The sequence below is a fragment of the Moschus berezovskii genome, chromosome 11 (assembly GCF_049115385.1).
Source record: "Moschus berezovskii isolate FMDL1 chromosome 11, NW_MosBer_1.0, whole genome shotgun sequence".
NCBI lineage: Eukaryota > Metazoa > Chordata > Mammalia > Artiodactyla > Moschidae > Moschus > Moschus berezovskii.
Window position 1 is genome coordinate 79,585,793 of NC_142470.1, and position 20,988 is coordinate 79,606,780.

Below are 20,988 nucleotides of genomic sequence, written 5' to 3' on the forward strand. Positions count from 1 at the left end.
AAAGAATCCTCCCATAAATGCAGGAGACACAGGTTAAATCCCTGACTGGAGAGGATCCCACATGCCATGAAGCAACTAAGCTTATGTGCCACAACTATTGAGCCTGTGCTCTAGAGCCCAAGAACTGCAACTACAGAAGCCCACGTACCCTAGAACCTGTGCTCTACGATGAGGAAGCCATCACAGTGAGGGGCATGCATCACAACTAGAGAAAGCCCTGCTCCCTGAAACTAGAGAAAAGCCTGTGCAGCCACCAAGATCCAGGACAGCCAAAATAAATAAATAATTAAAAAATAAAACACGGTATTACCTTAAGAAAAGTAAAAACGATAATACAAGTCAACAAACATTGCTTGGTCCTAGCTTCGTGATGGTTCTGGACTGGGAAGAGATGGGATGCTCATGAGGGCCTGGCCAGCTTCAGGGAATGGGCTGTTATTCTCAGTTCACTGTTCTCTCCTCATCACCACCACTTCCTTATGGAGAAATCGGTATGCCTTTTACCTTTCCTTTTTTCCCTCCTCCCTGGAATTCATCTTGGTTTTCCAGAGCCTTCATCCAGCACCGCTAGATGACCCCAACACATGAGGATGAACTCGGGCCTCAGCCCTAGCAGTGGGAGGAGGTAGCCCCTTATCTTCATGGTCTTACCTCGGGAGCGATGTAGTCGGGTGTCCCACAGAAAGTGGTGGTTGTCACACCGTTCAGAATCCCTTCCTTGCACATCCCAAAGTCAGCCAGCTTGCAATGACCTTCTGCATCCAGAAGGATGTTGTCCAGTTTCAAATCCCTATAAGACATGGCAGAATCACAGGATTAATGCTTCACTTATCCCAATATGACCTTTCTAGTTGGAGAGAGTGCACATCTCAGGGAAATCTGCTACAGAAAGGGAAGTCTTCAAGGAGGCTTTACCTGCCAACAACCGACCACAGTCCAGGGCTCTCACCAACATGGCCACCCCCCCCAAAGATGCCCCCCATTCACTCCAACATGAGAGAGGAATTTCTGTAACCTCAGGAATGTCTAAACCCTGCTTTGGTTTAAAAAAGTCAGCAGCTATTCATTGAAGCCCTACTATATGTGTAAATTTGTATTATTCAGATCATGAATTAATCATAGGAATCAGCTGGAAGGGCAAGACTGACATATTGGAACCAGGGAAGCAGGTAAAACACATAAGAACCAAGTACTACTTTACAAGGCACTATGTGAGCTATTGTTTTCAGTGGGGAGATCACTGATGGCTGGTGTAGGGAGGGAGGGCTTCCAGGAAACTGACTCTCAAGAGAAAGGATAGAACATGAAGAGAAAAGGTGGGAGGGAGGCGAGGGTCAACATGATACATGCCAAAGGCAATGAAGAGACCAGAGAACTGGGTCCCAGGATATAGTGAGGCAGGACAGGCATGTTGAAAAGAACCATGAAGAGCCTAGAACACCAGGAAGAAGGAAGTTGAAATTCATGCTGAGGGGCTGAGGATAACTGAAGCCCAGCCTGCACAAGCAGGAAGCATTTGCAAGATCAGTCTCCTGGGGGCAAGCAGGCCGAGTGGGGGAAGGGTCTGAGTGCAGGAAAGAAGGCACACTAGCTGCAATTCCCAGGACCCATAAAGCTGGGTGGTTCTCAGGCCTCAGGCAGTACGGCTCCCACACGGCCAGTTCTACAGTTTGGGGTTCCACGTAAGATCTCATATATAATCTAGGATTCTGGATGATAAATCCCCTACCAGGCAAGTCTGCAAATTCTAGACCTGTCTCATGGAAAGATCCAGATGGAGGTCCTCACCCTGGGTCTCTCTCAGCAGTCACTCTGGGGCGGGGGTGGGGGGTCTTGCAAAGACAGCTGATTCCACAGCACACAGAGCAAGAGGGACCTTTATCACAGGCCTGCTGGCGTCTGGACTTGAACTCCAGCCACCATCAGGAATCCAGGCCTGAGTGCAAAGGTGCAGCAGGAAGCACTCTAAGGCTGGCCTGTCTTGCACCCGTGGCCCCATTTCCTCGTACAGCTGGGACTTCTTGAGAAAAAAGAAAGCACATAAAATGTGCTGCTCTAAGCAAATGCCTGGGAACTACAGAAAGAAGAGTGCATCCGATCAGCTGAGCCCCTGGGACCAGGGCTCACCAAGTCCCCTCCCTGGCCACTGTGTGTGGTCAAGGCTGGGTTCTAGCTGGGGCGATGGGGGTGGGAAACGAGAGGAACATGACTTGCGCTCAGGTAGCCTGGGTGACAATCACTACAGGGGTTAGGTCCTGTGCAGGTCTGTAATCTCATGTGCTGGAGGGAAGGACTACTGTGGTGAGTGTGTCAAAGTAGCCCATCTTTAACACCTTTACACATGAGGCAACAGAGAGGAGCTGGGAGTCCTGCAAACGTGCGAGTGGCTGAGGCTGACTCACGGCCCCACTGAGTTAGGGCCCCTACTTGCTCTCTAGACTGGAGCTGCCTTTCCAAGACCCACCCCGCCCACCATGATCATCGCGGCAACACTCAGGCTACTAATAACCACAGCCTGCGGGAAGCACACCTGGTCATCGACAAACCACAGTCAAATTGTGAACAACCAACAGTTAGGAAGAGCACTCTCTGCCTGACAGTGGCAGAAACTAACCAAGTGGAAGACGGAAGAGGTAAGTGATTTCTGTAAGGTGACAGGGTGTTGATGGAACTAGAACCTGAAGCTGGGCACCACTGCCTCTGGGTATGACACTCCCCCACCTTCCAGCCTTCTCAGTGACAGATTTTCAATGCCAGCCACCAACCCCAAATTTAAAAGGAGCCCCGCATGCCATTGCTCAAAGCACTCTCTTTGAAAATGTTTGTTATGTCACAGGAAAGACTCGTTTGCTTCTGTGTGAATGGAATAGATTTAGTAGATTCTGAGCCAGCCTGAACCTTGCCCTTATTCTGAAAATTGCGACTCAGCATTTCCGGTCCATCAAGCTCAGCCTTTCCGTCTTCTTAGGGCTCCTACTGAGTAAGAGAAGGTGAACCTTCAGTTCCTCCCTGTCTCCCATTCTTCTCTGCCCACCCTTGCCCTGGCCCAGGAGCACATCATCCCTGGGCTCTCTGCCCCTCTTCTTCTGGGAGAGAGAAGCCACTCCTGATGAAGGCCAGGGTGGCCACCAGGGCGGAGCACATTTTGCTGGCAGCTGCTCCTCTGCTGTGGCGAAGGGAGGCCCCAGGCCAAAGAATTTCTTCCTGCTGTCTTGTCACTGGTGCCTGACATAGTCCTCAGATTCCCCCTCCACTGTCTAAATTTATCTAAACTTCAACTCCCCACACGAAACCAAGTCCCAGGGAAGACTTCATGATTTATGTTCCTTTCCTTTGTAACAGGAAAGATTAGCATAGCTTGAAAGACCCCCTGGGTGCCTGAAAGGCCCTTGGAGGAACTCTATTTCTCTGGGGGTCTTCTAGTCTCATTAAAAAGAAAAATACCACAGGGACTAAACATGTCCTGTCTCAGGCTCTCAGTGAGTTCCCAGGTGGGGTTTCAGGGGATGGCCGTGCTCAGGAAAGCCCAGGGCCAGGGTTGCTCATGGGGAGAAAGAGAGGGGAGGGGAGGCATGAAGGCTACCGGGGGAGGGGGTAGCCTTGAAATTCTGCTTGCTGCACAGCCGGTTGAAGACTGTGGTCCCCTCATGGTCTCCCTCCCTTCTCCAACCAGCAATGTGTTCCAGAATCCCTACCTTTCTACTTGCTCTTCCTGCCCCAGGATTTCTCTCCTTTGGGCTTCTAGCACTGCCTCTTTCTAGGGATCCCTAAGCTTCTCCGAGTAGCGGGGTCAGAAACAGTCCTTTCCCAGCCTTGCCTTCTCTGCAGTCCAGCTTGCATGGCAGAGTGACTGAACTTTTCTTTTGAGAGAAATTTCCCCTGGCCCTTGGGTCATGGCTGAGCAAGGAGTAGGTACTTGCCAAACCTGTGGACTGACAGCTTTGCAAAGAGGGGCTCCTGCCTAGCCACCAATCCTTCTCTATTCAATCCCCAAATACAAGGTCAGGACACTTTTGAGGACTGGAACATTGTTTATGGAGTTGTTGTTCAGTTGCTAAGCTATGTCTAACTCTTTGCCACCCTAGGTACTGCAGCATGCCAGGCCTCCCTCTTTCTCACTATCTCCCGGAGTTTGCCCAAGTTCATGTCCATTGAATTGGTGATGCCATCCAACCATCTCATCCTTTGTCACCCTCTTCTCCTTCTGCCTTTAATCTTTCCCAGCATCAGGGTCTTTTCCAATGAGTCAGCTCTTTGCATCAGGTGACCAAAGTATTGGAGCTTCAGCATCAGTCCTTCCAATGAGTATTCAGGGTTTATTTCTTTTAGGATTGACTGGTTTGATCTCCTTGCAGTCTAAGGGACTCTCAAGAGTCTTTTCCAACACCACAGTTTGAAGTCATTGATTCTTTGGTTTAAGGAGTAGGTTATTTTTCTTTTTTTTTTTTTTTTAATAATAGAAACAAATACAGCAACATCCCTTTCCCTATATATGAGCCAATGTGACTGGCCTTTATTAAGCTGATCTATTAATAGTTTCACTCAATCTTTTTCAGTAGGTAATACATTCATGTGCTCATAAAACTGTGTAAAGGGCATACAGGAAATATTCTCCCCTCTGCCTCTGTCCCTTCCCCGCTACAGGCAATTGCTTTGCTTTTAACTTATTCCTTGTGCATCTTCTTGGTCACACTTTAGACGTAAATAAGAAAATGTGAATACACATTCATTTCCCCCCTTTACTAACTGGGAGCTTGTTATATACACTCATTTGTTCCTTGTATCTTTCACTTATTTACTGGATATATTGGAAATCTTTCTGTCTTGGTACATGAAGAGGCTCCAAATTCTTTTCTATGGTTGCATAAAACTGCATCATATTTTTGGGGGGACCTGTTTAAGATGCTTCTAATATTGTGTTATTATAAATAGTGCTGCTGTGACTTCACTTGTACATATGAAATCTTTACATATATGAAGGTAATTGTGTATATATCCTAGAAATTTGAGTCTAATAGTACAAAAATGTAGATTTTGATGAATGTGGTCGAACTGCTCTCCTTAGAGGCTGAACAATTTATACTTCCAGAAGCGTAGGTGATAGTTCCTATTTGCTACCATGGTGTGTTATCAGGTTTCTCATAGTCTGATAGGTAGAAACAACGCTACTTCAGTATATATCCTTAGGTTTCTCTGTAAGTTTGAGCAATTTTCCTATATTTAAAAGTGGTCTGTAATTTTTTTTTCCTCTGTGAATTGTCTGTTACCCATTTTCCTTTTGTGGTGTTTGTTTTTTGTTGATTGTCAGGAGTTCTTTCTATATTAGGAAACAACCTTTGTGTGGGCTAAGAATTGCAAATGCTTGTCCCAGTTTACTCTTTGACTTTGCTTATGCCAGTTCTTGCCAGGCCAATATTATTTTTTATGTAAGTGAATTGATGTTTAATTTTATAGATTTGAGAGTTTATGTTTTCATTTGAAAGGCTTTGTTCTACCTATTTCAAAGTTATAAAAGCATTCTCCCAAGGTTTTTCACTAGTACTTTTATGCTTTCATTATATAAAGATAAGTCCGTGATATGCCTAGAATTTATCTTGATAAAACTTGGGGAGTATAGATCCAACTTTGTTTTCAGACTTCTATTAAAGTGTCCCAATCCCATATGTTAAATAGTTCATCTCTTCCTCATTGATTGAAAAACTACCTTTATCAAATACTGATATTAAATGTCCACATATATTTGGATTTATCCCTTTACTCTATAACATTGATCTGTACCACACTTTTTAAATTATTGTAGGTTTAAAATATATTTTAATTGACAGTAGGGCTGGTCCCCTCCTTTTCCTTTTTCAAAAGTTCCTGGCTACTCTTGCTTATTTATTTTTCCATTTGAACTTTAGAATCATCTGTCTAGTTAAAAAAAAATTCTTAGTGATGTTTTTATTGGAAACATGTTTAAAGTTATAAATTAACTCAGGGAGAATTGATCTTTCTGTGATGTTGAGTCTTCCAATTCAATAACATTGTTTGTCTTTCCATTTGTTCAAGTCTCATCTGTGTCCTGTGAGAGCATTTTAAAGTTCTCTCTCGTAGATCTTTTACCTTTTTGTTGCACTTCATGGCAGCCTGCACATGGTCCCAATATTCACTCTCACTTTCTGCCATAGTGAGAGAATGTTGATTTCTTTTAAGCCAAGCACACAGTGATGCAGCTATAAACTAGGATTTATAGCCTTCTTTGGAGCTGGGCATGGTTACGTGACTAGGTTCTAGCCAATCAGATGTGTGAAATTCTCCTTGAAAGGAAGAACCTTACTCTGCTTTTTCGTTTCTTCCTCTAGCCTATTACTTGAATGCGGATGTAATGCCTGGAATCCTAGCAGCCACCTTCAACCCTGAAGATAAGGACCCTGCCCCGGGAATGGTCACTGGGGCTACCTATACTTCCAGATAACATTCACATGAAAAGAAAAACTGTATTTTATTTAAAGCACTGTTGTCTGGATTTTACATGTTAATTGCAAACTGAATCTACTTCTAAATAACCCAAGTTACTATTTTATGTTTCACATTCCTATTGTATACAGTCTTGTCTTCCATTATATTTTCTATCAAGTTACACATGTTTGCACTAACTATTGATTTCTGCCGGCCATTCTGTGCCCTGATGCTATACTGAACTTTTGTTTTTGTAAAGGAGTTCTCCAGTTGATTCTCCTGGCTTTTCCAAATCATCTGTATTAGTGATTATTTTTCTCTCTTCCTTTTCAATGATTATATTTCTAACCTATTTCTTCCATCTGGTTGTATTGACTAGAACCTTGAGAACAATGCTAAAGAATAATGGTGATAGTGAGCACTTTTGGTAGTCCCTGATTTTAGGGGGGGTGCTCCTAGAATTTCTTCCTCAGGCAGAATACACTTGTCATGTGGCACCTGGATGAAGTCTACCTTCCTGTATTTCTCTACTAGACGGAGGACTTGTGAGAACTTCCATGGAGCCTCCATTTGTCCCCCAGCTACTAGAGGTCCAAATGGGCTGTGTGGGGGCTGGAGGGAAAGAGTTAGGGAGCAGGTCACATACTGTCCCTCTGGTCCAGGGTTTCTCACCCTTGGCACATTGGATTGGCATTTGGTGCTGGATAATTCTTTGTTGTGGGAGGGCTGTCCTGCGCATTGTAGGATGCTTGGTAGCATCCCGGGGCTCTACACATTAGATGCTCTTAGCAACCCCCCACCCACCAATTCGTAATAAACAAAAGTAGCTCTAAACATTGTTAAACATCTTGCAGGGCCTCTGGTGGACAACTGCTTCTCAAATTTAAGTCTTAAACAGTGATCAAAAGCTCCAAGATGGCCTGACCCAGATCATGAAACCAAAGAGGGATTTGGGAGCCATGCTCTGGCTACCAGGAAAGGGTGCATCTGCCTATGGTATCCTCTGCCATTTCATCCTGGGAGACAAGAACCTTGACCACAACAACCCTGTTGACATCTGGCATCAACAACCACCTTTTTAAATGTATGAAGAAATGAATGCTTAGGAAAGGTGAGTTACTTGCCCAAGGCCACAAGTTGGTGAGAAGCAATGCTATGCTAACTCCACACAGCTGCCCGTGACCACCTTATGCCAAATACGAGACCCACCTGTGACCTGGAAATCTCTATCTGCTGCTTGGGCCCAGATCCTTTGGGCTGGGAAAGGAAGGCTTTGTGATGAGAAGACTACAGAGGCTGAGAGGTCACAGTGGCTGACAGGGATTGGCTGATTTAGAGGCAGGGTGGTATGACCAAGGCTCCCTTGGGGAAGCAGCATAGCTCTCTTTCAGAAATTCCAAAGACAGCAAGAAAGGAAATTCCCTAAACAAGATACCTCAAAAAAATTCTATAAAACCTATGGGGATGGCAGGAAGGCCGAGCAGTTGGTTTTAAGGAGGGAAAAAAAAAAAGCAAATAATTTTTCTTCTCTGATCAACTATACTAGTTTATTGTGTTGAAAAAAGGGAAAGGGAACTTTGAGTGAAAGCAAAGGTCCCTACAATGAGTTTGCTGTGAGCTGGGGAAGAGATGCTCTTGTGCTGAGAAGTGAGGTCTTCCTACCTCATCTGTTAGAGATGGGACGAGATTAGCAGTAGGTCGAATTATACTTTTAACAAAAGTATACTTTTAGCATGACATGGAATCAACTGTTGAGATCTCTAGAAATGTATCCACGACAGTCTGAAATACATAATTTGGCTTCTTAGAATTGTACACCCCTACCCACCTTCCCCTCAGCACTTAATGGCCAAAGAAATTGTGGATACCTCTGTGTTGTGATCTGAGATGCCAGGGAGGTACCCCCACTTGTCTCTTCCTGATAGACAGTGAGACAGTTCTGTATCTAAATCCTAACTAGGCTACTTTTCAGTTGGATGGTGTTGGACTAGTCCAAAATATCTTTAGGACTCAGTGCTCTTATCTGTAAAATAAGCAGAATGCTGCCATGACTAAATGATGTAACCAATGTGAAAGCTCAGGCACAATGCCTGAGACACTGTTGTTACCCCAGTACTGTATGGGGATCTCTAACAGTCATTGCTTTTTTGAAAAATACTTATTCCCTCCTATTGTGTATAGAGGAGCCTGATGGGCTGCAGTCCATGGGGTCACAAAAAGTCGGACATGACAAAGCAACTAACATTCACATCCTACTGTGTATAAACCACAGAGAGAGACACTGTGGAATGAAAAATAGGAAGACTATGCAACTGTAACATATGAGAAAGCGACAACTGACGCTTAACGGGGACAGAGACTGACGTTTTCAGTCTAGCCCAGCGAGAGAAATCACAGGTTCCTTTCCCCTGGGCCTGAGGAATGACCCCTGATGGGAACACCTACAGCCCCAGGGGAGAAAACAAGGGGAGGAAGGCAGGGACTGAGAGGGGCGGTGTCGGGTGGGGCAACACAGGTGTTTCTAATCCAGACTGACGTGACAGCTTCCAGACCCTTGGTCAGCAAACTGCTCAGGACCTGGGATCTGGGATCTGCAGGGCTGGAGTGGGGCCCACAGGGTGGTGGTGGTTCACCGCTGCAACCTGTTCCTAAGCTCTGGGCTTACACAGCCTTAAGGCTATCACACGCCTTATCTTTCTTACTCACCACAACAGCCCTGGGCAGTGGGGAGCACCACCCTCAACTTACAGATGAAGAATCTGGGGAGCACAAAGCTTAGTGACATGAGCTGGGGTTGGCACTTCAGAAGTTGGATACAGCCCTCTTTTCCTCCCACAGCACCATCTCGATTGAAAATTCCATTCTTTGCCGTTTGTAAAATTATAGTGCCCCAACTTGATGGTTAGATTTCCCAGGAATAAAGGTCAAGAAACTCTTCTGTAAACCACAGAGCATTTAGCAAAGGGTTGGCACCCATGCGACTCAGAAGTAAAAAAAAAAAAAAAAGAATTGTTTTTCTTGACTTGAAAACGTGCGCTAAAGGAAGAGACCCATATGTGCCTGTCTCCTTCACCCTGGCTCCATTTATTTTAGTGCCCTCACTTCCTGGTATGCGTACCCCACCAGCAGGCTAATTCCACAAAGCTCAGGCCTGAGTGCCACAGAAACGACAGTAAATTCTTCCATTTATGTGAAGATAAGAGATGCAAAAGATTACTTCTTGGGATGCCAAGTATTTGGATCACCAGAGAACAGGCCCTCAGGGGGAGGTTATGAAGAAACTCTGCTTGTTTTGGGGCAAGTAGTGGAGACTTGCAAATGACTGTGGTTAATCAGATGGGAATCCAGGCTCTTCTGGCAGATGACGTCAAACACTTTCATAAACTTAGTAATAAGCTCAACAGAAAGACCATTTGTCCCTTCAACGCAGACTCTCCTCAAGATGGCAGCAAATGCTGGTGACCGGCTGTCATCCTTTCTCCTGGCTTTCTCTGCTGCAGCCACCTCCCATTTCTCCCAGAGAGGCCATGTCACTCAAGTACGACCCTAAGCCAGACATGATGGCACATGAGAAGCCTAGGAGACTGCACCTCCTGCCTCTCCATCAAATAGAAAAGCATAATTTGCTCTCAGAACCAAGGTAAATGATTAAAAAAAAAAAATCTCCATTCTCTGAGAGTTAATGATAATATTTCACTCTGGGCCAGTCTGCAGAGAAATCTTTCTCCAAGTCTTTTCGTAGGAAAAAGTTCACTCATTTAGGAACCAAATCATAACCACCATTTTTTTTTTCAGATGCTTTTGTATGCCCAGGCTCAGCGGTACGCGGTACATCTTTTACACACGTTATCTCATGTAATCTCACAAATAGTCTATGAATCTGGTCAGATTATTATTCTCTCCTTCTTAAAGTGGAGGGAGAAGGGTCTCAGACGTCACCGACCTGGTCCAGAACACGGAGGTGGAGAGTGACAGAGTCGGTGTTGCCTGACATCAACTCCCATGCTCTCAATCCCATTTTGCTGTGTCATTTGGGGAGGAAAAAAAGTGCTGTACCACGCTTTTGCCCTTTTGTGGGATTAAAAACACAATTTCTGCTTTTGGGGTGGTGGTTGCTCTTGATTCATGGCAACATAAGATGTAACTGATAAGCTACAAACTGCAGTTTGGACCAAATAGAAAACACCCTGTCTGAAGACAGCAGACTTTAAACTACTACACTTACAACTGGAAACCTGAGGTGTGAAAGAGCATCCCTATTGCTAGCCAAAATAAACAGCCTGGGGCTGTACCTGGGCATTAAGACTTGGAATCACTGTAGAATCACTTGTCTGATCGCATGATTCTCCAATTACTTTTTTTTTTCACCCACAGTAATGACAGCAAATTCTTATCCTTAATACTCATGGATAATATCATGACTTCCACTGATGGGAAACAAGCCTTGACTTGTGTCCTCAGCAAGGAGGATGGGCTGCCCTGACCTGACACTTAACACCTAATCCTCTCATTCCTCTCCAGGTCATCATTCAACTTGGCTTTGAAATGGCTATCTGGGGTTCAGTGTACAAACCAGGACCAAGGACAATGGTGACTTCAGGCAAGCTGCTTTTCTGAACTTTACTGTCCTCAACTATGAGGTACAATGACTGGATACATTAATCCCCCAGGACCCTTCCTCTAAGATCCTGGGAAGCTAAGGCAGCTGGAACACATGAAGCTTGAACTTGCAATCCTGGCTGTTGGACACCAAATGTTTCCCTTTCTACTCCTGAGCAAACCTTTGCCAGCAGACATTTTGATACAAAATGTAAATCTGACCACTCTCTCCTACTACTTACAATCTTCAAGGGCACCCCATGAACTTGCTTTCTCACATGGTGTGTGAGACGCTGTGCGGTCTCCACCAGCCTGGCCTTTTAGCCTCATCCCTCAACATACCCCCTCAAAATCCAAACGTGGGGCCTGCGGGTGGTTTCCCAGATGTTTGAGACTGCCTCCTGCCTCAGTGTCTTGGCACAGGCCCCAATGGGAGTATCTGTCTTCCACAATGCCCCACTCCATGGGGGCGGGGCCTGGGAATCCCTCCAGTGCCGGAAGCATCCTAGCTTCTCAATACCTGTTGGTCAGAGGAATGAAGAAAGGAATTAATAGAGAAGTGAATTTTGTGGATCATGGCTCCTCCAGTCAGATGATCCTATTTTCAGATAACATATGCAACTACTAAGATACATTGTTCTTTAAAAAAATACTAAAACTAAGGCCAAAACCCCCAGAGGCAGCTGAATCTAATGTTCTCTTGCACCTTCCAGTCCATTTCCTGGTTTCACGCACGAAGGGCCCTTTGCTGACGCCGGCAACCTCCACGGCAGTCAAAGTGGCACCTCAGAGCCTTCCTCTGGCCTTGGGGCTGGCCCTTCCCTGTCTCATTTGGTGCCCGTTTCCCCTCTGTGCAGTCACAGGGTTTGTGTGACAGCTCCTCAAGCTCACTGAGCACTTTTCTGCCTTGAGACCTTTCCCACATGGCTGTTCCCTCTCCCTAGGGAACAGCATCCTTGGCATTCTGGTCTCCATCCCCTTTTCTCAAAGATGCCTTTCTTGGCCACCCTGTCTAAAGCATCCCATCACCTCTTGCCCCTCCCCTTCCTTTATTTTCAGTCACCCTGGTCATTTCCTATGCAGCAATGATTACAACTTGCAATTACTTTGCTTGTTTATATCCTTGAGTTTACAGTTTCCCTCACATTTCTTTGTGTCTGCATCTTGGTCCCTAGAGCCTTCAAAATGCCTGGCCTTCAATGTTTGTTGAGTGTCTGGATCCATATAATGGGCAGGATCCATACTGAGCCCATTCTAAGGACAGTCTACTTAGTGGCATGACAACAACTCCTAATACATCTATTGCCTACTTGGCCCTACTACATAATGCTCCAGACTATTTACTGAGATGCCACTCAGGGTCTGCTTTAGAGTTAGGCCCTGAGGATACTAAGAGAGGACACAGACCCTCTCCTCAAGGAAAGCTCTTTTACTACAAGACATAAGCGGACATGAGTCCAGAATACTTGGGATGGTAAGTTCTATACCAGAGGGACAAAGAGGATACCATCACTAGAAGGCAAGGACTACTGGTCTCGTCTTTTTTGGGCCCAGCAATTTGCAGCTCGGAACCCAGCCAGCACTGTGTCATCATAGAAAGGGCTACTCCAGCTAAAGGACCAAGAGTAACCTTTCTGGGGGCGTGCCTGGAGTCTGGCGGAAGTGGACTATGGAACCCTAGTCAGGGCCCAGAATTCCTGGACAGGAAGGCCAGAAAACCACTCTTCAAACTCTTTTGTCAGGATGAGAAATTGCCATATTGTGAGTGTATGGCTTCCATGTCCAGCTACACAAGGAGCCACATGCTCAGAGAGTGGTCTGTCCCTCACAGGTCAGCCCAGCCCAGATAAAGAGCTGAGAAAATGCAAATGCAACTCCAATGAGTTGAGAAGGATGTAGGGCAAGCACGTCTTCCTGCAAAGTGGGGGTCACCCAAGTTACTTGGAGGATGTCAGAGGCCTCCGGCAAGGCCAGGGAGCTGAAAACGGGCTGACCTCTGAAGGGATAGAAAACAGATTTTATTATTCTAAAAAAAAGAAATTGTACATTTATATTTGTTTAATTTGGCCACAGAAGGTTTTGAGACCGAGTGGTGCTTTTCAGCTGATCAGAGGTGTAGGTGTATGCGCATGTGTAGGCATACATGCTGCTAGGGACGGGTGCATGCTGTGTTTATGCCACACGTATGTTTGTGGGCTTGGGCCAAGGGGGATACACAGATCCATGAGGATGAGGTAGGTCAAAAAGCTTCCTCTCTTTCATCAGGGAGGACATAATCTGTCAGAGTTTATGAAACAAAGACAATTAGAGTTGGGAGTGCTGGAGCACTAAAGAGTGCTCCACGTGATAAATATTTATGAGGCACCTACTATGTATATACTGGGGAGGTCCAGGTTGTGGAGCGAAGGCAGGGATTGACCAGTAGTTCAACTCGCATAGCCCAAGTCTGAGATGCCTCGGCAACACCTAACTGAACATGCTGACCAGGTGGTGATATAGGAAGGTTTGGGCTGGAGAATGAATGAGTGTGGGTGGGGTTTCTGAGAAGATAGATAGTACAGTGTGAGAAGAGAAGAAAGCTAAGATTGGTCTGTGAGCAAGCCCAGCATTTAATGGGTAGGACTTGCAACCAAACAACCAGAGAGGAAGCTCAGGAGGCTCAATGTCCAGGAAGCCCAAGGAGGAGGGACAGTCTACCAAAGGGCCTGGTCAGTCACTGCCATGCTGCTGGGGGCCTCAAGTTTGGTGATCCAGCAGCTCCAAGTTCTTTCTACCCAACTTAGGCCCAGGGAGATACATTGCTTACCTTTATTTATATTTATTGATATTTTCTCTGTATGCTTTGTGACTCCAGTTTAGAAATAGTAATAACAGTAATGATAATACTACTAACAATAACCTACTCCAGTATTCTAACCCTTTCCAGTACTCTTGCCTAGGGAATCCCATGGACAGAGGAGCCTGGCAGGCTATAGTCCATAGGGTCACAAAGAGTTGAACACAACTAAAGTAACATCAGTTCAGTTCAGTTCAGTCACTCATTTGTGACCGACTCTTTGCGACTCCATGAATCACAGCACGCCAGGCCTCCCTGTCAACTCAACTCATGTCCATCGAGTCGGTGATGCCATCCAGCCATCTCATTCTCTGTCGTCCCCTTCTCCTCCCACCCCCGATCCTTCCCAGCATCAGAGTCTTTTCCAGTGAGTCAACTCTTCGCATGAGGTGGCCAAAGTATTGGAGTTTCAGCTTTAGCATCAGTCCTTCCAATGAACACCCAGGATCGATCTTTAGAATGGACTGGTTGGATCTACTTAGCATGCACTAATAATAAATTATACATTTCAATAAATGACTTGCCAAATCAACAAAGGTATCATGTGCCAGGGGTGGCTTGGTGAATAGTGTTAGTAAAGAAAAGAAAATGTAAAACCTGTCAATGGGAAAAAGAGAAGGAATTTCCAAAATTTCACTCAGGAAAAAAAATAAAGCAACAATTCTGCAAGTGACACTGGGAGACATGTCCCTGCATAAGACAACCTAATGTCCACATAGGAAGAACTTTCATTCAGGGAAAACACACTGGAGCTCCATGTTCTCCAGAAGGCTTCCAGGCTCTAACCGAGAAAGACCTAGCAGCTTCCCCTCCTCCTCCTCCTCGTGAGTGGATGTACCCAGCCCAACAACAGTCCAGTTTCCTGGGTCCCTCTCTCTACTCCACCAGCCTCACGGCCCACTGGCTGCCCTCCCGGGCACTTCCTACCTACTGCTCCACTGGAGGGGCAACTGCATTCAGGATATATTTTTTACTCCTTTACCTTGAAAAATCATTCTCCCCTAAACGACAAGTCCTTCTGATGACTTGCAAATCTGTTCAGTGTCATTAAGCTAAGATGGGCATTTGCAGCTTGATATATACAACTTCCCCCAGGAACCTCCACAGACTTGTCAGAAGACTGGAGAGTTAGTGGAGGAGATGGTGCGATACCACTTCCTAAATTCTGCTTGGGGGTGGGGGAGGTTCCCTCTAGGACTCTCCTAGCAGCTACCTCTTTATCCCACCTCTGAATCTAGCCTGAGTCAGCTTCCTTTTTTTTTTTTTTTCTTTTTTAAACCATAGGACCATTCTTGAAGCAGAATTTGGATTTTTGTGATGTCATTCAACTAAAATTCAGAGTGACTTGGCTGGCAATCACCAGCTGAACATATCCTCACAGTAGAGCAGGTTGTTTGGGCATAGATATGGATAAGACCCAACTGAATACAGAGTTCCAAAGAATAGCAAGGAGAGGTAAGAAAGCCTTCCTAAATGATCAATGCTAAGAAATAGAGGAAAACAATTGAATGGGAAAAACTAAAGATCTCTTCAAGAAAATTAGAGCTACCAAGGGAACACTTCGTGCAAAGATGAGCACATAAAAAGAACAGAAATGGTATAGACCTAACCGAAGCAGAAGATATTAAGAAAAGGTGGCAAGAATACACAGAAGAACTATACAAAAAAAAGATCTTAATGACCCAAAACACCGCGATGGTGTGATCACTCACTTAGAGGCAGAAATCCTGGAATCCGAAGTCAAATGGGCCTTTGGAAGCATCACTACAAACAAAGCTAGTGGATGTGATGGAATTCCAGCTGAGCTATTTCAAGTCCGAAAAGATGATGCTGTGAAAGTGCTGCACTCAATATGTCAGCAAATTTGGAAAACTCAGCAGTGGCCACAGGACTGGAAAGTCAGTTTCATTCCAATCCCAAAGAAAGGCAAAGCCAAAGAATGTTCAAACTACTGCACAATTGCACTCATCTCACACGCTAGCAAAGTAATGCTCAAAATTCTCCAAGTGAGGCTTCAACAGTATGGGAACTGTGAACTTCCAGATGTTCAAGCTGGATTTAGAAAAGGCAGAGGAACCAGAAATCAAATTGCCAACATCTTCTGGATCACAGGAAAAGCAAGAGAGTTCCAGAAAAATATCTACTTCTGCTTCATTGATTACGCCAAAGCCTTTGACTGTGTGGATCACAACAAACTGTAGAAAATTCTTTACCTTACCTCCTGAGAAATCTGTATGCAGGCCAAGAAGCAACAGTTAAAACCGGAAATGGAACAATGGACTGGTTCCAAACTGGGAAAGGAATACGTCAAGACTGTTTATCGTCACCTTGGTTATTCAACTTATATGCAGGGTACATGATGCGAAATGCGGGGCTGGATGAAGCACAAGCTGGAATTAAGATTGCCAGCAGAAATATCAATAACCTCAGATATGCAGATGACACCACCCTTATGGCAGAAAGCGAAGAGGAATTGAGGAGCCTCCTTATGAAAGTGAAAGAGGAGAGTAAAAAAGCTGGCTTAAAACTCAACATTCAAAAAACTAAGATCATGGCATCCGGTCCCATCACTTCATGGCAAATAGATGGGGAAACAATGGAAACAGTGACAGACTTTCTTTTCTTGGGCTCCAAAATCACTGCAGGTGGTGACTGCAGCCATTAAATTAAAAGATACCTGCTTCTTGGGAGAAAAGCTATGACCAACGTAGACAGCATATTAAAAATCAGGGGCATTACTTTGCCAACAAAGGTCCATCTAGTCAAAGCTGTGGTTTTTCCAGTAGTCATGTATGGATGTGAGAGTTGGACCATAAAGAAGGCTGAGTGCTAAAGAATTGATGCTTTGAACTGTGGGGTTGGAGAAAACTCTTAAGAGTCCCTTGGACTTCAAGGAGATCAAACCAAGTCAATCTGGTGGTTTTATTTCCTATAGATACGTACTGAACACTTAACAGTTGGTTAAATCCGTGAATATGGAACCATGAGTGTGAAGGGCTGATTGTAACTTATACATGAAGCTTTTACATGAAGTTTGCATGAAGTTTATACATGAAGCTTGCATGTAACTTTTTCCTTGGTTCCTCTAATCAGTGTGCTGTTCAAAGGTCAACTGAACTGTACATATATGTAATATACAGTAGGATTAATACATACCAAATATAGAGAGATGTTGGGAGTTTTACGTTGCCTATGTACACAAAGTATGTTTGTAATAAAGCATCTAGTATGATTAATATATATAATGAATATTTAGTATAAAATTTGTATATATATTCATATTCTGTATAATTATTATATGTATATATAGTATAATACATATACCTATAGGATATGTTTTACATAAAATCAACAGAAGTTTTAGTAACTTCTTAGACTATACTGTCATTGGTCCCTTCCCAATTTTGCAACTTATTTTAACTACTGGTTTATGCTAACAGGGGTAGAAACAACAATTACTCTTGAAGCCTTCAGTATATACAAATGTAAAATCTGTCAACTTATCAGGTTAAAAAAAATCACTATTTTCAGGCACTAAGAGCTTCAAATAGAACTTTATTAAACAAATGCTAATTTCCTAATCTGCTGATAACTAATCAGTTTTTAATTGCCAGCGATCAGCTTTTAAGATATATATATATATATATATATATATCCACAACCACATCAGCTCTTTTTTGAAACATAAATGTTCTGATTTAATGGAAAATCACTGCAGGGCACAAGTATAAACTATAAAACAATGAAAATCATAAAGCCTAACGGCAGCAATTCTCAGTGAGTTTTACGACATCAGACTAAGCAGTTGCCAATCTGAGAAGCTCTGCCCTGGGCCCCACAGGTGAGCTGGCTGGCTGGGGCCAGAGGCAGGCACAGGCAGCTTCCGGTGGGTGGCTGCCAGCAGGAACTCAAGTTGGCTGGAGTCTCCGTGGGACAGTGGGATGGTCTGCCTAGGGCTAGGAGGTTACAGGGCAGAGGCTGCCCACAGGTTTCTAGCCAACTTATTTCCCTTTCATAGGGAAGACCATTTATTCATGCATTCAAATATTTACTGAACAGCGACTGTGTGACATGTACTGCTCTCATCATGGACGAATCAAATTCCCTGTCCTCATGGAGTTTATATTCTAATATGGAAATTGATAATCAATTAATATAACAATAAATAATATGATAAGAAATGAAAGTGCTATCAATATTTTGCCTGGGATGAACTCTGGTCCATGTCCTTGTTTTCTTTTCCATTAAGTGACAAGCATTTATTGAGCACCTTCTAAGTGCTTGGGCCTTTGTGAGATGACTTTCAAGAGACAGAATTCTAAGATTTGACTTCTGCCACCTGCAGGTGGAGCCAGGAGAAAATCCTAAAGCCACCGTGCTGCACCTCATGTAGATCTCATCAAATTCTCCCCCAAATTCTTTGAAATGGGATTAATATCACTTATGTCTTATGGATGGCAAAACTGAGACTTTGAGAGGGTAAAAACAGCTTGTCTAGAAGCCTATGGTTAGTGTCGAGGTAGGAACGAAGGCCTGCACCTTGCAGAGTGAGCTCCTAACCATACAGTCCACATGTGTCTACACTGGATGGTAGAGATATTGGCACTGAAGGACTTCCTGAGAAGCTATAAGCTACCCAAAAAAGGACCCACATCTGCTCCACCATCCACATCCTCCCTAGGCCCACAATGCCTGCCCCAGTGCAAGTGCCAAGAGAGGTCATTAACCCTGACAGCCTGGGTGTTCTCTGGTGTTGTCACTCCAAGATCACCCACCCAAATTTTCAGACCAGAAGGTCTTTTGGTGTGTGGTCATCTAGCCTTGATTTCTAAATAATGACACTTCATTGGCTTGTCAATCTTATTTTTAATGGTCAAAAGCAGTCTAGATTTGCGGCCCTTGGAAAACTGGTTAAAGGTCAATGACATAAGTATTAGGGGATGTTCACCAAAACAGGAAGTCCATCACCTCCACTAGCTTTGTTCGTAGTGATGCTCTCTAAGGCCCACTTGACTTCACATTCCAAGATGTCTGGCTCCAGGTGAGTGATCACGCCATCGTGATTATCTTTGTCGTGAAGACCTTTTTTGTACAGTTCGTCTGTGTATTCTTGCCACCTCTTTAGGAGTATGTCAAGGTTGTATATTGTCACCCTGCTTATTTAACTTATATGCAGAGTACATCATGAGGAACGCTGGGCTGGAAGAAGCACAAGCTGGAATCAAGATTTCCGGGAGAAATATCAATAACCTCAGATATGCAGATGACACCACCCTTATGGCAGAAAGTGAAGAGGAACTCAAAGGCCTCTTGATGAAAGTGAAAGAGGAGAGTGAAAAGTTGGCTTGAAGCTCAACATTCAGAAAACGAAGATCATGGCATCTGGTCCCATCACTTCATGGGAAATAGATGGGGAAACAGTAGAAATAGTGTTATTTTTTGGGGCTCCAAAATCACTGCAGATGCTGACTGCAGCCATGAAATTAAAAGACGCTTACTCCTTGGAAGGAAAGTTATGACCAACCTAGAGAGCATATTAAAAAGCAGAGACGTTACTTTGCCAACAAAGGTCCGAGTAGTCAAGGCTATGGTTTTTCCCGTGGTCATGTATGGATGTGAGAGTTGGACTGTGAAGCAAGCTGATCGCCGAAGAATTGATGCTTTTGAACTGTGGTGCTGGAGAAGACTCTTGAGAGTCCCTTGGACTGCAAGGAGATCCAACCAGTCCATTCTAAAGGAGATCAATCCTTTCATTGTGTTCCATTCATGGGTGTTCATTTGAAGGACTGATGCTAAAGCTGAAACTCCAATACTTTGGCCACCTCATGCGATGAGTTGACTCACTGGAAAAGAGTCTGATGCTAGGAGGGATTGGGGGTGGGAGGAGATGGGGACGACAGAGAATGAGATGGCTGGATGGCATCACCGACTTGATGGACATGAGTTTCAGTGAACTCCGGGAGTTGGTGATGGACAGGGAGGCCTGGCATTCTGTGATTCATGGGGTCGCAAAGAGTCGGACACGACTGAGCAAATGAACTGAACCAAAACAGGGACTCTCTGTGATGCCATGGGAGGATTAGTAAGGCAGAGAAGCAGAGACCAAGCAGGAGACTGATGTTTCACAGATGTGAGTTTAAAGATTACTCTGACTGAATTATTATCAAGAATAATGTGAAGACAGTGGCTGATGCTCACAGAGCCACGGGCCCCTCATCTGTAAAATGGGGATAACAATACTCATGCCAAAGGCTTATTGTGATGCTTAAATGAGATCATATGTGAAGAATTCATTACGGTTCCTGGCACAGAGTGGGTACTTGACAAAGATCAGTTTTAATTCCCTTTTATGAGCAATTTCCAAACATGATCATTCAAACCACTAGTTTCTTACTCCTCTCTAACCAACCAAAAAATGACTATCTGCCAGAGAAACAGATTTGAAAGTCTGCTGGATTTTTTAGACTGACTACATTCTAAGTGATACTGTAAGGGAGCAACACAGTGGCAAACCATCACCACCACCACCAACAGAAGGGAAAGCCAGAATGAGGAAATAGAAATAGGAATTGCAGAATGTGGGCTATGTTGCTTAGATTTTGCCTTGATTTCCCACTCCAGTTGACTTTGTTATGGGAGGAAGGGATGGGTTCCTTGGGTGTGAGTTGTGGAAGGGCATGGGACACTCAGGCATGTCCATTTTGATACTTCTAGGACTTTTGAGGATAAGGCATGAAGGGCCTGTGAGCTGTTCAGACTGCGGTGTGCCATGGTCAAGTTTAAGAGATGTGGCTGTGTCCAGCCTCCTTGGTCCCTGCCCATTTTCCCCTTGATTTTCCAGCTTGCCTGTTGTGTCCATGATCTACTCTATCTCTGTCCAACAAATTCCTTTTCTGTACAAATTAGCCAGAGCTGTGTTTACTATTAAGACCCTTGACTAACCTCCTCCCAGTCCGAGGCCAATCTAAATACCCCTCACTCACATGGGTTGCTCTTGATGACAGCTGCTCATTGTCACAGGCTTACAAACTTGGAACTATCTCAGGAGCCAGGCCAATGATTCTGAGAGTGGAGAGGCCCTACTGGTGGTCACACATTCACAAATACCTGTT

General features: G+C 44.5%; 1 protein-coding gene across 2 annotated transcripts in view; it reads right to left on the minus strand.

The window, feature by feature from the left end:
• Positions 1 to 20,988, minus strand: part of PRKCE (protein kinase C epsilon) — a 568,938-nt gene that overhangs the window by 38,332 nt on the left and 509,618 nt on the right. For both annotated transcript variants that reach the window (XM_088841505.1, XM_088841506.1), the window contains exon 13: positions 652 to 790. In XM_088841505.1, the coding sequence (XP_088697631.1) occupies positions 652 to 790 (139 nt within the window). The remainder of the gene's footprint in view (positions 1 to 651; positions 791 to 20,988) is intronic.